The 15,842-nt window shown below is 45.1% G+C and overlaps 1 protein-coding gene across 4 annotated transcripts in view; it reads right to left on the bottom strand.

The window, feature by feature from the left end:
- SETD2 (SET domain containing 2, histone lysine methyltransferase) overlaps nt 1-15,842 on the bottom strand; it is a 92,964-nt gene that overhangs the window by 21,860 nt on the left and 55,262 nt on the right. For 2 of the 4 annotated variants that reach the window (XM_075588097.1, XM_075588099.1), the window contains 5 exons: nt 14,078-14,123; nt 11,839-12,007; nt 8,791-9,610; nt 6,278-6,412; nt 165-307 (listed from right to left, as the gene is read on the bottom strand). In XM_075588097.1, the coding sequence (XP_075444212.1) occupies nt 165-307; nt 6,278-6,412; nt 8,791-9,610; nt 11,839-12,007; nt 14,078-14,123 (1,313 nt within the window). The remainder of the gene's footprint in view (nt 1-164; nt 308-6,277; nt 6,413-8,790; nt 9,611-11,838; nt 12,008-14,077; nt 14,124-15,842) is intronic. The other 2 variants (XM_075588098.1, XM_075588100.1) reach the window with 2 other exon arrangements.

Below are 15,842 nucleotides of genomic sequence, written 5' to 3'. Positions count from 1 at the left end.
CCCATTCACTTCAACTAATGGTAATAGAAGGTAACGTGTCTTCTTATACCACAAGAGGTCTTCTAGCATTGCACAGCTAAACATGGGCCAGAAGATTGATCACAGGTGACCACGAGAGTTCACGGTTCCACAACAAGCTCTATGGAGAAGACAGCCGCACCCACCTCGTTATTACATGGTAATAGTAGATTTTGCCCTCTGGGTCCCGGGCAGTCTTCCAGCTAGGAGGAAGAACGATGGTCTTGGGCTTTGGAGGGGATGGAGGCGGGAGATCCAAAATGTTGTTTGCGGCCAATCCCATCTCGGGCTGTACGAAGGAGAGACACAATGACGTGACTGCAACACGAGACTCTACTTGCACTCGGACGCAAAATGAATGAGAGCTCAGAGGATTTCAGAGGAACTCGCACATTTAGAAAGATCTGTGGAAGTTTAGAAGAGGACTGCACCAACGTGGAGGTATACACTTTCACAAGATGCAAATAAACACTGATCCCAACTGTAATATTCATCTCAGAGCTGGAGCTGTATGCAACAAGTACTGTAGTGCAGTGTACAGACCGCTAGTCCGCCCCCCCCCCCCCCCCCCCTTGTGTGTAATAGGAGATTTGGAGAGAAAGGGACTGCATCCAGGCTTGACACAGGTGGCTTTGGTCTGAGGAAGGGGCTGTGTCCCCGAAACGTTACTTTAGTTCTGCCTACCACTTTGCAGTAAACCAGGGGTGGCCAACTCCAGTCCTCAAGGGCCACCAACACATTCAGGTTTTAAGGATATTCCTGCTTCGGCACAGGTGGCTTAGCTTGAACATTGATATCCTTAAAACCTGACCTATTTGTGGCCCCTGAGAAGTGGGGTTGGCCACTCTTGCAGTAAACCATAACATTTTTGTATAGCAACTCGTGTGCCTCCATCTTTCCTCTACACCATGCTACTTACTACAGGCCTCTATCTGGAACAGAAAGGCATTGATGGGTTAGCTAGCACCAAGTTTCTTCCTCTCCTTCCTTGTACTCTTATTGGCATTGGGAGTGCCTCTGCATACCTCTGTATCACTATTTGTTACCGTGCCATTTGAATTATCGCTGCGCATCAAAATATAAATCTCAAAAGGTTGCTGCCCAGCGAGCTGGCAGTCCAAGCGCGAGAAGAGAAACCTGCAGACGTTTTTACTGCAGCTACAAAGTCACCTAGAAAAGTGCAGTCCCTCGAAATACAGTCCATTTCCTATGCTTTTGAAAACATAAGTCTTAAAGCTGCAGACAAAGCAATATCCTACGATTTTTTTTTTAAATAAATCCGTTCTGTACTATGAGAAAATACTTCTAGCATTTTTTTAAAAAAAAACAACTCTGAATGGCATTTTTTATGTATTATAAAGTAACAAGCCTTTTTTGTTTCTATAGAACCCATTTACAAAGTCACAGATACTGAGTAAATACTCTGCAGCCATTTAATGAACTCCCCCCCCGAGCCAAATCTTCGCCGATCGATCACAGGAGAATGTATCGATCGTCAATTTAGCCAATTACTTATGATTGTATTGATGCACATATTAAAGGGGGGAAAAAATAAAACCAACGGCTTGAACTGTTGCTTTAAAAATCGAAACAAAGAACGCCAGGATGCTGTATCTGATCAATATATAAAAGATGAAATGATAGAAGGATTTCACCATTACAAAAGGGAGGAACCATGATGGTGGAAGATCAGAACCTCTTGGCCCAGTAGATCCATGTTCCTCTCCGTTGCGAAACCTCAGCCCCGACTTGATCCTGCGCTCTCTTTTATATTTAGGATTTATAGTTATGTCTATTCCCAAACATGTTTGAAGTCTCTTGCTGTATTGGCCCCTAGCACCTCTGTTGGGAGGCAATTCCGCTAATCCACCACCCTTTGCGTTAAGAAGTAGGTCCTCGTATTTCCTGAGCCTCTTACAGACCAGCTTCATACCCTGACCTCCTGTACAAACACTTCTATAAAATAGGCTTCCCTCCTGTACCTTGTTTAAATGATCTCCCCCCCTCTCCAAGCTGTATTTGTGGAGGAAATCTAGTCTTTCAAGGCACTGGGACCATGCCAAGATATGTCCTTTATACGGTCAGTGGTCCAGTCTGCAATGCTCCCAACAACTACAGCACAGCCACATACATGGTCTCTGCTATTCCTACATCCTGTGATTGCACAGCCATATGCTTAACTCTGCTACAGAAGGATGTTGTCACACACCCCTATTCCCTCTATAAATAGAAATGGCTGCCATTTATAAAGTGATCCAGCAGCATTAAATAATTATATATAACTCAATATATAGGTCCCCTCAGTCAACTTTAATTTGGAGATAAAAGGAAAGAGAACCGCCATTGTGAGTGCACTGTTAAAATGGACAATATGGCACCGCCTTGTGGCAGGACTGGGACTTAAAGGACATGGATAAAGGGTTTTTTAGTACAGTGTGTTCCTGTAACTGTGACCCTACAGAGAATACATTTATACGAGCGCTGGTGGAAGTACCTAACAAACCCAACCAATGGTACTGGGTTTAATTTAAAAACATGTTCAAACTGGTTAGACATGGCAGGAAAGCTATTGGGACCTCGTTTTAGGTTTACACGGCATTTATATTCCTAAACACAGAAAGAAATCAATCCTGGTTTAAACTACACAGGAAAGTGAAGTGTCAGGTCGGAAATAATGAAGGCGGTGCCCTCGGGTTTGGTAAATAACACATGGAAGTGCAAGGATGGCCGGCAATCTTACCGGCTTCTCCTTCCCGGGACAGTATTAAGCCGGGGGGACCTCCTAGCCGCCCTGCTCCTGGCATTGGCTAAGCCAGCCATTTACAAGCCCAGGAAGCAGGGGTTGGAAGGGGCGGTGCCGGTACACATTGTGCTGCTGTTCCGGGCGCTGGTGCGCCTCCGTATCCAGCAGAGTACCCCCACGCTGAATCCACGGAGGATGCGATTATACACAAAAATGCCCGTGGTGTCGCCCATAGCGACAAGGCGCAAAAACATCTTTGATACCTACGTGAAAACTGGCTACACCAAATGCGACTAGTCTCCCCGCTTGCTACAGCAATGCGGGCGACAGTTCGAGCGTTTTTACGTGACGCGGCCATCCAGTAAAAAAACAGATTACAATCTGCAGCCAGGCGCGCAGTAGCATGTAAAAAAACTAATTTTAAGTGCGCAAAGAAACCCTCTATTGCAATAAGGGAATATAACCCATATACACCTAAGTGATATGAATATAACACAACCTTGGAAGGTATAAGGTCTGCAGCTGTGGATATAGGAGTGAGAAATCACTCCTAGAACTGAAACAAAAGAAAACAAGCGCAGACGCAAATGGTGAAGTAAGTTCAAATCAATTAATATATATTAAAAGGTATGATATCTGCGTACATCAGTGAAGACAAAAGTAGGCATATCGTGCACTTAGGTTAACATGTTACCCGGCACCACCAGACGCACAGGAACCGCAGCAACCGCCGAGTCACCAAGATGGGTGAGGTAACGCTGACCGTCTGTCGATTTAGGCCGTCACTGGCTGGCTTAGTCTGGCTCTACGAAGTCTGCAAGAACGTATTTGCACCGTGCCCGCTGGAACCGCCGTCAGGCTCGTCTCTCCGGAAAGTCCACGTAGTTTTGCGGCCAATTCGCGACTTGCTGATGAAGTAGCTTATGCTAGGAAACGTGCGTTGGATATATTTAGAATCTAGCCCCTACGGTTATATCTCTGCCATATACCCTTCTTGAGGTGTAGAGAGACTTGCTCCGAACTTTCCTGTGACGTCATCAATCCACTTTGCGGCAAGGATTGCCTTACGGCGGGCACAGTGCAAAGACGTTCTTGCAGACTTTGTAGAGCCAGACTAAGCCAGCCAGTGACGGCCTAAATCGACGGACGATCAGCGTTACCTCACCCATCTTGGTGACACGGCGATTGCAGAGCTTCTACGGTTCCTGTGCGTCTGGTGGTGCCGGGTAACATGTTAACCTAAGTGCACGATATGCCTACTTTTGTCGTCACTGATGTACGCAGATATCATACCTTTTAATATATTTTAATTGATTTGAACTTACTTCACCATTTGCGTCTGCGCTTGTTTTCTTTTGGCGCATTAGCATGTGCTTGTACACATGTTGAACTGCGACGTCACAGATGCGCGCGCCCTGCAGTTCAGCTGTATATTCGCAGCCTAAAACAGGGTGGGGGGGGGGCTCTGCTCTGTGTCCCTCTTGGATTCAGTATTCTCACCACCCTAATCTAGCGCACTTTATGTTTCTGTGCTGCGTTAGCTGTTTTTGTGTTATTCATTTGTTTGACTTTTTTTTTTGCTCCGCTCAAAAATTGTACAAATGAGTTTGTCGGCGCTGTGATTGGCTGACCAATCCGGTACAACCCAGACAAAACAGTGATACTTTCATCAGCAAGGAGGAGTAAACACGACGGAGATAAGGCTATTAGAACAAGGCCTAGATTTATGGGGGAACTTAGGGAAAACGTTCTGGACCCTGCAATTTTTTGGTACCAACAAGAAACTCCATATAGTGGTCACAAAATGATCTGATGGACCTAGAATACCAACTGGGAAAGGATAAAATACCTTTTCTACCACAACTCTTTACTTAAGCGCTGGATTTTCGTAGGCACTAATCACCTTTTTTCCAAGCCACCAACAGATCATTGCCACGATTTCGGTATGAATCTACATGTATGTGGGTCTTCACCACTAAAGGTATTAATGCCAGCGAAGGAACCAACCGTTCTCCAGGACTGATACAATTACTAGATCTCCTCTTCTCTGCGCCATCACGAGATCTGCATTAATCTTTATTTTTTTTGTTGATCTCCAAAATTTTGCACCTGCTGCTTCTACAATCCCACTACCCCCATCCAACGGACGTAGCAATGGTACCATGCCTGCGAAAAAAGCTTCAGTAAATCCAAAGCCGCGCGGGGGGAAAGGCCGCGGTGAGCCGCTAAGCCAACATTGGCATCCTGCGGTTGCCTGAACTCTGGCCTGGTCACATCTGCACTGAATGTCACACGTAGACAATGTCCACATTACGTCCCGCACCCTTCCGCCTCAGCAGTATAGAAGGGCTGGAAACGACAACAAACATCTAATGGTAACAACAAGAATCATGCATCTTCCTTTATTCAGCGCGGCCCTAAAAAAAAAAAAGTCTAAAATTACGTTTATTTTAGTGCTGTTCCCCCATCTCCGATGTTATAACACGTTATAGGGCCTTCACGAAGGCTACGGCCCCAGCAGCAGGAAGAATGCATGTTCATGGGGGAAAACACTGCAGCCAAGATCAATTGTGGGATTTTATGGAATTGAACGAGGAGTCCTCTGCATTTTAACGTTCAGGTGAGGATAACTCGCTCCAAGCGACGCACGACCTAAAACTCCCCCCTCCACCCCCCCCCCAACAGCTACTGTCAACCAGAGATTAATAAGCTACAGGGGAAACAGACAAGGGAATTCTGGGATCTCCGGGATGCACTCCCCGACTCAATATTTAAAGACGGAAATCCTCCTTTCAAGATGGCACCCCTCTGTGACCTTACGAACTCCGCCTCCCCCCCCCCCGACGGACGTACCGGTTACATGATGCATAACCACAGTAGCGCCTACATCGGGCAGCACTCAAGGGGTTACAAGCCCAACCGGAGAGTTTTGGTTACGCATTAGCGCTGGAAACCTCACAAGTGCACCTGTAGCAGAAATGAGCGAGCTCTGCACAGCTTTTGTACAACTACGTCCAGGAACTCCCCATGCTGACAATTACACGCCATCTCCAACTGCAATGAGCCTACGCTGCTTCAAGACCAGCTCGGCTGCGAGAGAAGTTGCACCCCACAGACTGCGCAATGCACGACCACGGTGACGGCAATGTGGTCAAGAACTGTTCATACTATGCAGAACCACCCACCCCAGCTGGGCCCAGCTGCCTTCTGTCACTGGTTAATAGGACTGTGTAGGGGGGGTGGAGGGGAGCTGTGCTAAACCCAGTGGTCTCCTGCTAGATATCCCAAGGGGCTGAAACAGAGAACATTTTTAGGAGTAAGAAGACCAGAAGAGAACTGTAATGTGATTGTAAGTTTAAACATTTTTCATTTAGAACATTGGCAAACGGAATTTTTTCACTGCTTACGGGCATGAAAAACTGCCCTCTGTTTGACCAGCGGTTATGAGATTAACCCTAGCACATGCTCTGCAGGCTACAAGCTGAAGCCCTGCTGCATAACAGGATGGTAACCTACCTGTTGCAGTCCCTGAGGCGGTCCTGGAGCAACGATGGCTGTCACGGTGGGACCCTGCTGCACTACGACCCCCTGTGGGTGAGCTGCGTAGATCTGCTGGCCTGGTATATACTGCAAGCTCGGAGGCGCATAACTCTGCCAAAGGAAACACACTCTCCAGTCTGGTGTATGATATGCACGGGGTCATCATATACCAGGGCATGCCAACTCCAGTCTGATGTATGATATGCACGGGGTCATCCTATACCAGGGCATGCCAACTCCAGTCTGATGTATGATATGCACGGGGTCATCCTATACCAGGACATGCCAACTCCAGTCTGATGTATGATATGCACGGGGTCACCCTATACCAGGGCATGCCAACTCCAGTCTGGTGTATGATATGCACGGGGTCATCCTATACCAGGGCATGCCAACTCCAGTCTGGTGTATGATATGCACGGGGTCATCCTATACCAGGACATGCCAACTCCAGTCTGGTGTATGATATGTAAAGGGCTCACCCTATACCAGGGCATGCCAACTCCAGTCTGATGTATGATATGCACGGCGTCATCCTATACCAGGACATGCCAACTCCAGTCTGATGTATGATATGCACGGGGTCATCCTATACCAGGACATGCCAACTCCAGTCTGATGTATGATATGCACGGGGTCATCCTATACCAGGACATGCCAACTCCAGTCTGATGTATGATATGCACGGGGTCATCCTATACCAGGACATGCCAACTCCAGTCTTCAAGGGCCAGACGTAAGTCCTTATTCAATATACGTTGTATATTTTGCATAGGTAAAAAGCGGTGTACATCACGGTTGCGTGTTTATGTTTCGGCTATGTGTATCAGTGCGCGTGTGTATGTGCATCAGTGCTTGTGTGTTTTACCGAGAGGGTTTGTACGGTTTGTGCATCGGTGAGTATATCCGTGCCACCGGCCAACGATGCTACAATACTATAACACTCACTCCCATGTAAATAGCCATTATTTGATGGTATAGTTATGTATAGAAAGCATTTTAAGAATGATGCACCCTTCCTCCACGCCTTCAGTTCACGTGGGGCCCAAAACCAATTTTCCCCACTGGCACTGCATATGTTACGTGAACATAACCATGTCGCTTCCATCTAGCACCAATAGGATTACCGTTTGCAATCCAGGGGGAGCATATAAGGGAGATAAAACAAAATACAATCTAAGTGTAGACAGTTTGATAACCTACGGGTCAATTCAGTGATGTGTCTTGGCTCGTATGTGTAGCCTACTCACAAGATGCAGATCAAAAACGGGCAATAAAGCACACAGTGGTCTTTGCGGGAAGGACTTCTATTCCAATGAGTAGTGGAGACCTCCAATCTCAGCAAAGCAGCGGTGTATATAGAAGAAAAAAGATTTCCATAGTGCAGACCAATCATACAAAACGTAACTTTTATGGGGTTTTAAAATTGAACACTTACAATAAAAACCTTTAAATAATGCATATATCACAATGCTGTGACAGAAGAGAGTTTGCTGTTGACTTCTGGCTCACCCACCACCTCCGGTCTGTGGACACTGCGTGGGACGCTGCTACGCTGGACTCTCCACCTCCTGAGATCCCTGTGGGGTGTACTGGTCCCGTCAGCTCCGGTCCTTGAGTTGGACGCCGCTCTGTTCTGTCCCAGGAGCTCCCTCTAAGGCGTGCTGTCCTGTCCCCTCCGGTTAGCTCCGATATGTCAGTTCCGGTTGGCCGCGATCCGTCACTTCCGGTTGTGGGTCTGTAAATCTCTGACACTGCTTCTCTCCTCCTCTGGGCGGCTACCACTCTACGCGTTTCGACAATACGGTGCGTGGCTTCCTCAGGATTCCTGAGCGTCCACAGACCGGAGGTGATGGGTGAGCCAGAAGTCAACAGCAAACTCTCTTCTGTCACAGCATTGTGATATATGCATTATTTAAAGGTTTTTATTGTAAGTGTTCAATTTTAAAACCCCATAAAAGTTACGTTTTGTATGATTGGTCTGCACTATGGAAATCTTTTCTCTTCTATATACACCGCTGCTTTGCTGAGATTGGAGGTCTCCACTACTCATTGGAATAGAAGTCCTTCCCGCAAAGACCACTGTGTGCTTTATTGCCCGTTTTTGATCTGCATCTTGTGAGTAGGCTACACATACGAGCCAAGACACATCACTGAATTGACCCATATTTTATCAAACTGTCTACACTTAGATTGTATTTTGTTTTATCTCCCTTATATGCTCCCCCTGGATTGCAAACGGATTTCTACGAATTGGGGGACTAGTGGAACCAGTCCCTATCAGCTTGGTTTGAGCAGGGGTTTTTAATTCATTTATTCACTTTATTTATCACGTTTTCACTGAATTATGTTTATGTATCACTTGATTTGAATTTTATTCACTGTATATTACAAGTGAACACTAGTAGAGTTCGCGCCTTTCCTTCCCTATCACACAGCACCAATAGGATTACCACACAAGGAAACAACGCGTTTTTGCGAACCATTACCTGTACAATGGGCTGTGCCGATTGAGTGTAAGCTGCCCCCACACCGTAAACCGCCTGGCACGCTTGCCCTTGGTAGTAGATGGCCGCCTGCGACGGGACCGGTGAATACTGCGGCTGGGATTGCTGCTGCACGGCCATCGCTTGTTGGTTTGAGTCCCAGAGCGCGTAACTTTGGGCCGGTGGGCCGGGCACAGGAAGTACGGCCACGCTGGGTTCCTGAGGGATCAGGGCCTCACCCTGGGTTACGTACTGCGGCGTCGAAACGTCCATGGGAGCCGCTACATGTTGGACCACAGGGACCGGCTGTTGGGTCACCATGGCTGGATTCACCACCATCCCCTGGGTGGGGTCGTAGCTGTTAGGGGAGAGCATGGGGTCCAAGGGTGGAGTGGGTAATAGCACCTTCCCGGCATTCGGGTTTGTGGGATCAAGAATAAAGTTCTGGTGGGGGTAACCTTGGGGGTAGGTAATGAAGGGTGGGGGAAGCTGTGCACCGTAGGGCAAGGACTCGTAAGGGATGGGGGATGTAATGCCAAGGTTCTGCATCTGCTGCTGCTGCTGCAGTTGTTGCTGCTGCTGTTGTAGTTGTTGTTGTTGTTGTTGCTGCTGCTGTAGTTGTTGTTGCTGTTGCTGTTGCTGCTGCTGCTGTAGTTGTTGTTGCTGCTGCTGCTGCTGCTGTAGTTGTTGCTGTTGCTGCTGCTTCTGGGCTTCCCGCTGAGCCACCTCTTGCTCGAACAGCTTCCTACGCTCCTCTGTGGAGAGCTTGTTGCGGTCCTGGAGACGACCTTTCTTCTGGGAGGAGACAGGAGTGTCATACCTGCTGAGAGAAGACAGGCGTCTAAATCAGGGCTCCATTTTGTCTGCGGCACACACCCAAAAGTTACATAGTAGATGAGGTTGAAAAAGAGACATATGTCCACCTATGCTAAATTTAGAAGACAAATACTTAATCCTATATCTGTATTTACAGTATGTTGATCCAGAGGAAGGCAAACACAAAACCCCTGTGATATATCATATAATCATATCTCACAAGGGGAAAAATAAATTCCTTTCTGACTCCAAATAATGAATTACTCTCTGGATAACGTCCTTCCCATGGCTACTTATTTGGTATATCCCTGTATACATTTCCTTTCTAAAAAGATGTCAAACCTTTTCTTTAAAGATATCTATTGTATCTGCCATCACAGTCTGCATGGATAAAGAATTCCACACTGTAACTGCCCTTACTATAAAGAACCTTTTCCTATGTTGCTGGTGAAATCTCCTTTCCTCCAGCCTTAAGGGATGCCCCTGTGTCGTTTGTACCGCTTGTGGGATAAATAGTTCTTTTGTTCCTTATATTGTCCCCAAATATATTTGTATATAGTTATTATATCCCCTCTTAGACACCTCTTTCCTAATGTAAAAAAATCTATTGTAGCTAGCCTCTCCTCATAAGTTAGATTGTCCATCCCCATTATTAATTTGGTGGCTGTTCTTTGCATGTTTTCTAGTTCCATAATGTCTTTTCTATGGAGTGGTGCCCAAAACAGTACTCCATAGTCAGGGTGTGGTCTTACTAATGCTTTGTAAAGGGGCATAATTATGTTTACTTCCCTTCCATCCATTGCCCATTATAATGCAATATAAAATCTTGTTTGCCTTTGCAGCTACTACCTAACAAGCACTCCTAAATACTTCTCCATCATGAATTGACCTGATTTTGCCCCAGCCTGTTAATTCTTGTTTCCCAAATGTATAACCTTACATTGATTCCTTCCTGGTAAATACTGAAGCAAAGAATGTGTTTAATACCTTTGCTTTTTCCTTATCTCCAATAATCTGCCTACCCATCTCACACTGAAAGGGTCCTACATTCTCTTTCTAATCTTTTTGTTAAGGTACTTCAAGAACATTTTAGGGGTGTTCTTACTTTCTACTGCAATCCTCTAATCATTTTCCATTTTTGCTAATTTGATTGCCCTTTTGCAATTTTTGTTACATTCCTTATAATTCTGATACGATGTCTCTGTCCCTTCTGCCTTAAAGAATCTAAACGCCTGCCTCTTCTTTTCCATTTCCTCCCCTACCTGTTTATTTAGCCACATTGGTTTTGACTTATTTCTTTTATACTTATTACCCAAGGGTATACACTGATAAGTGTGCTTTTCTAACAATGTTTTAAAGACTGCCCATTTATCTTCTACATCTTTCCCTGCAAAAACATCATCCCATTGTATTACTTGTAGATTAGTCCTCAGTTTATTAAAACCTACCTTTCTAAAATGTAAAGTCTTTGATGAACCCAAGTAATCTGTTTTTGGATCATTTATTTCAAATGAGACCATGTTATGATCACGGTTTCCCAAACATTCCCCCGACTCGAATATTTATTACTTCTGCATTGTTTGATATGACCACATTCAGTATTGCCTCGCTCCTGGTTAATTCATCAATAATTTGGGTCATGTAAGTGTCTTTAATACCCTCAAAAACCTGTTTCCTTTAGTTTTAATGCTAATCTCATTGCCCCAGTCTATGTCTGGAGGGAGTACCAAACTGTTTTTTAGAAAAATAAATAAAATATAACAAATTATATATATATTTTATGCAGAAATGCCTAAAGCCTGCACTGAAACCACGAGGCCGCACAGGGCTGTTTTAGCGGCAGAGTGGCTCCGATAAGGCTCTTTATTCTACAGCGACATCCCTGAGCTTAGTAGCCATTTGAATTTCTGTATTGGGCAAATTTGTTGAAATAAAAAACTCCCATTTTTCTAACCATTGATAACAGGGGAATAACAAAAATGGATAAGTGAAAACAGAACCTACTGCACGGCAAAGAAATTAAATACAAAATAAATGTGCAGGGCGAACATATTACTACCAACCTAAACCAGTGGGCATTTGCCCTCCGTTATAATTTATTTACAATACTGTTGCCAATCATAATCCTCAGATACGAAAATCAATGTAAAGAGCGCGCTTCTAACTTGGACAGTTACACTTGGGACTCCCCCACCCAGAGGATTCAGGTCTTTCTCTGACTGTTTGCCACCTCACCTGTCCTCCCCCCGCTTTGATCCCCGTTCGTAAGCGAATGACGGTGGGGAAGGCGACTGCCTGCGCTTCCTCTGGCTCAGCCTCTCCGATTCTCGCTCCCGTCCTTGACTCGGAGTCTTGGGGTTAGGCGTCAGGTAGCCGAAACCTGAAGAGTCTCTCCAGCGGTCGTCTGCGGAAGGAGAAAGGGTCGGACTTTATGCTGAGCACAAGTCAGTCACTGCCCCACAGAGCTTGCTATCCAAGCAGAGGCGGTGCCAGGTTCTCTCTATGGAGTAACAATACTCTAACCAAGGAGAATTTTTATTCCAAGACGAGCATGGTATTATACGGCCAGCTCTGCTTGCGACACGGGAGGGTCTAGCACTGGAAAGACCACTTGCACAGAACCATTGTGGAGTCACCGCTCTGCTCTCCGAAGTCACACCCCACAGTTCCATGCAAAGCATTGTGGGGTGCCACTTCAGCGAGCAGAGCCGTAGGGAATCTCTTTGAATGAGCGCAAAGATATTTTTATGCACTTAAGCACGAACGCAATCTTGGTCTGCATCTGTGGAACAGAAGTATACATTCTGCATGGCTCCAAACGTCTAACAGAGAGCTGGATATGAGGTGCAGTCCAACACCCCTCACACTCCCATCCCAGTGACAACAAAAACATGAAAATGCCCAGCATAATCAATAAATGTTACCATCCCTTCCGGGACCGAAGTAAACCCCTTTTGCTGCCAGATGCAACCAAAGTAGGTCACTTCCCAAACGTGACCTTCTGTAGTATGCATCGGTCCAGGTGCAAGAAACCAGGAGTTTGTGGCATTTTAGTAAAGCAGGCATTTATTTTTACTGTACTATGGAGAGGGTTTTTAACAGCCAAATGCCATTTCCAAGAGCTGCTGACACGCATTTTTAAAAAAAAAAAAATACTATGTGCAAAACAAAAAAAGGAGAACCAAACGGTTTATGATCTCAACCTGGGAAGGAAACTTACTGAGCTGGAAATGTTAACAGCCAGATTGGCAAGATAACGGTTTCAGGGGACAGAGGTGCAAGGCAGGCGTGGGCTGGGTACGCTGCGTTACCAGGACATTTAAACTATCGTCGCACTCTTCGGGCTGTACCTCGAGATTGGAGGCACAGGTATTCTGTAGGACAGAGCTAACCTCGTTTTCCCAAAAAGAAAAGGAGCACTAATTTACAGGAGGACGGTGCCATATTGTAGCAATTTTGTATTTAAAAGGGCATCAAAATGGTACTTTTAGCACTTGCGTATGCACGATGTATTTACATTATCTTAAAGGTGAGGATCAGCGAATAATTGCTCGAGCAACAGCAATGATATAAGCAGGCGCACACCGCCCAAGAACAGCTACGAGCCCCCTGGTTCAGACCTTGCCCACCTTTAAAAGGGACCTCAGTCGCTTTGATGTGACGGGATAAGAAGCTAGAATGGAGGATGGACACTTCCCTGTGCAGACGGAGGGGAACATACAGGGTGTCCATAAATTAGTCACCCCATTACAAGCCTTAATAATTTCGTTATTTTAGGAGCCATCTTACAACGGGTTTCGGCAATTAATAACACAACTCAAGAAAGGTTGGTTTTAATCAAGTAGACTACCACACAGTTCGTTCAATACTTCAGCGAACCAGAATTCTGCCAACTTCCACGTGAGCCCCACTAGTGGTACGCAGAACATCAAGGCGACCATTTTGTTCCAAACATTAAGGAGCATGCCTTGCGCGATGGTGCCAAGTTTCAACTTCTTGTGAACCACTTTGTGTTATTAATGACCGATTTAAGATAGCTCCAATAATACATTTATTTATTAAGGCTTATAATGGGGTGAATAATTTATGACACCCTGCATTCCTCTTGTTTTCTCAGTGTCTTTGGAAAGGGTGCCTCTTTAATGTGGGGTGAAGAGGGGGGGAAGCTCAATCCCCTTATAACGCTGTTGTTGGGGTCCAAAGAATCAGAACACGTTATAAGCGGATCGCGTTAGAAATAATGTACAATTGTATGCTTTGTACAATAAAGTATATAAGACACCAATAATTGTGTTGTAAAGTATTCCTAAATACGAAAATTGGGAGCCACGCGGGCATCGCGTTATAAGCGGATTCGCGTTGTAACGGATCGCATTATAACGGGGTTGAGCTGTACTCACTTCAATAAAACATTCTATAACCGAAACTGGACCCAACTGTTGTAGGGTCACCAAATGAAACACTAAATACATACTGTTCTCCTTCTCGGCTTGACTTTTCTTAGGAATTCGATACACCTCCTGCAAAGAGGAGAAGGCACAGTCAGAATGGCAGTACAGTTAGACTTGCTTATCCAAGAGAGACTACGCAAGGGAGGGATCGCCCTAAAGCCCCACATCCCAAAAATTTAAATCATATCGTTTAAGCAGCGGGATGAAAATGTATTTCCATCGTTCGACTGTGATGCCACAGAAACCTTTATGCCCAAAGATTCAGCGGGGGAAAAAATATGAAGAAAATAACAATAACACAGCAAAAAATAAAAAAAGAGAGAATGTACGAACAAAAAACTATTTTGCAGAGAAAACGCAGTATTTTCCGCGATACGCCTGCCATGGTCTTTAGTATTCATGCATCTTTAAAGATTTCATAGGAGGAAAACCACGAGTCTGCAGACCTGAAGATCTTACAATATGGAGCAACAGTATTTTGTGTAATTCAGTTCTATGCATCGCTGGGTTTATTAGCACATTTTATTGTACATTTTTTGCCACGAGCACTTTTTGGTTTAGGTACCACAGAAAATACTGCATTTTCTCTGCAAAATTTGTAGAACAGCACGTTTCTATACCTGGAGAGGCCAACTCCAGTCCTCAAGGGCCACCAACAGGACTGGTATTCAGTAGCTCAGTCAAAGCAGGGATCGATTGAGCCACCTGTGCTGATGCAGGGATATCCTGAACCTGTCCTGTTGGTGTCCCGTGAGGACGCGCGCTGGCCACCTCTGTTCTGTAGCATACATTTCTTCGGTGTCAGAAAGTCATGCCTCGCCAGTGCACTGCAGCTCTGCACTGCTAACCATTTGCCATTTTAAAGACTTGGGGGCATATTCTAGAAGCTCCAAGATGGTCGGGACCGTGCGTTCGGACTTCGATGGGGCTTCAGTGTCAGACCACATGGATTGCCGATCTTGCAGCTTCTAGAATACACCCCCATAGGCTTATTTGCTGAAAACTTCTATAAGTTTAAAGCACAATTTGTTTTTTTTGTTTTTTTGAAATATGATTGCAACCAGGGCGGAACCATTTCCATTTTTTTAAAATTTCGGCCAAAACAGGTCTACTCCCTCCCCCGGTGGCTGTGTCAGTGTGTCGGTGTGTATCTGTGACATGCTCAGACAGACAGACAGACAGCACTCTCTCCTCCCCCAGCCACCATGTGAATTGAGAGCAGGGCTCTGACTCGCTCCCCTGTTGAATGTGTCCGACGCTTTGTACCAATGAGCATACATACCAATTACAACGTAATTAAATCAAACCGGCATTTATTTTTTTAAGGAAGGCAATTACATTGATTTAAAATGATTATTTTTTTCTTTTGCATATATGGCATTCCCCAAAAAACAAAAATCCCTTTAAACAAGATTTTTGCTTTAAAAAAAAAAAAGGTGGTAATAGAAAACAAAAACTAAAAATAGGAGTTCCTATATAATCAATACATTGTGTAAAACAAATAGGACAAAATGGCGCCGTAGAGAAATACAGAAATTAGATTAGGTGATATAGATACAGCGACTGTCTCACAGAGTTACGCTTTGGAGCCAGCGCTTCTTTTTTTCTTTTGATATACTGTAGATATGTAGATATATAATCACAGGATCTGTTTGTGTATAATACATAGCGGTTTTTATTTACCTCCCTATGTGCTGGTACGGTTTCCATATGATGGAATACAGCGAAGGGACCATTGGAAAGGGTAGGAACCTTTATATAATACCTTAACACAGATTCAAATACAAG

The sequence above is a fragment of the Ascaphus truei genome, chromosome 2 (assembly GCF_040206685.1).
Source record: "Ascaphus truei isolate aAscTru1 chromosome 2, aAscTru1.hap1, whole genome shotgun sequence".
Taxonomy (NCBI): Eukaryota; Metazoa; Chordata; class Amphibia; order Anura; family Ascaphidae; genus Ascaphus; species Ascaphus truei.
Note: the sequence above shows the minus strand (reverse complement) of the source record. Positions and strands in the feature narration are given on the sequence as shown.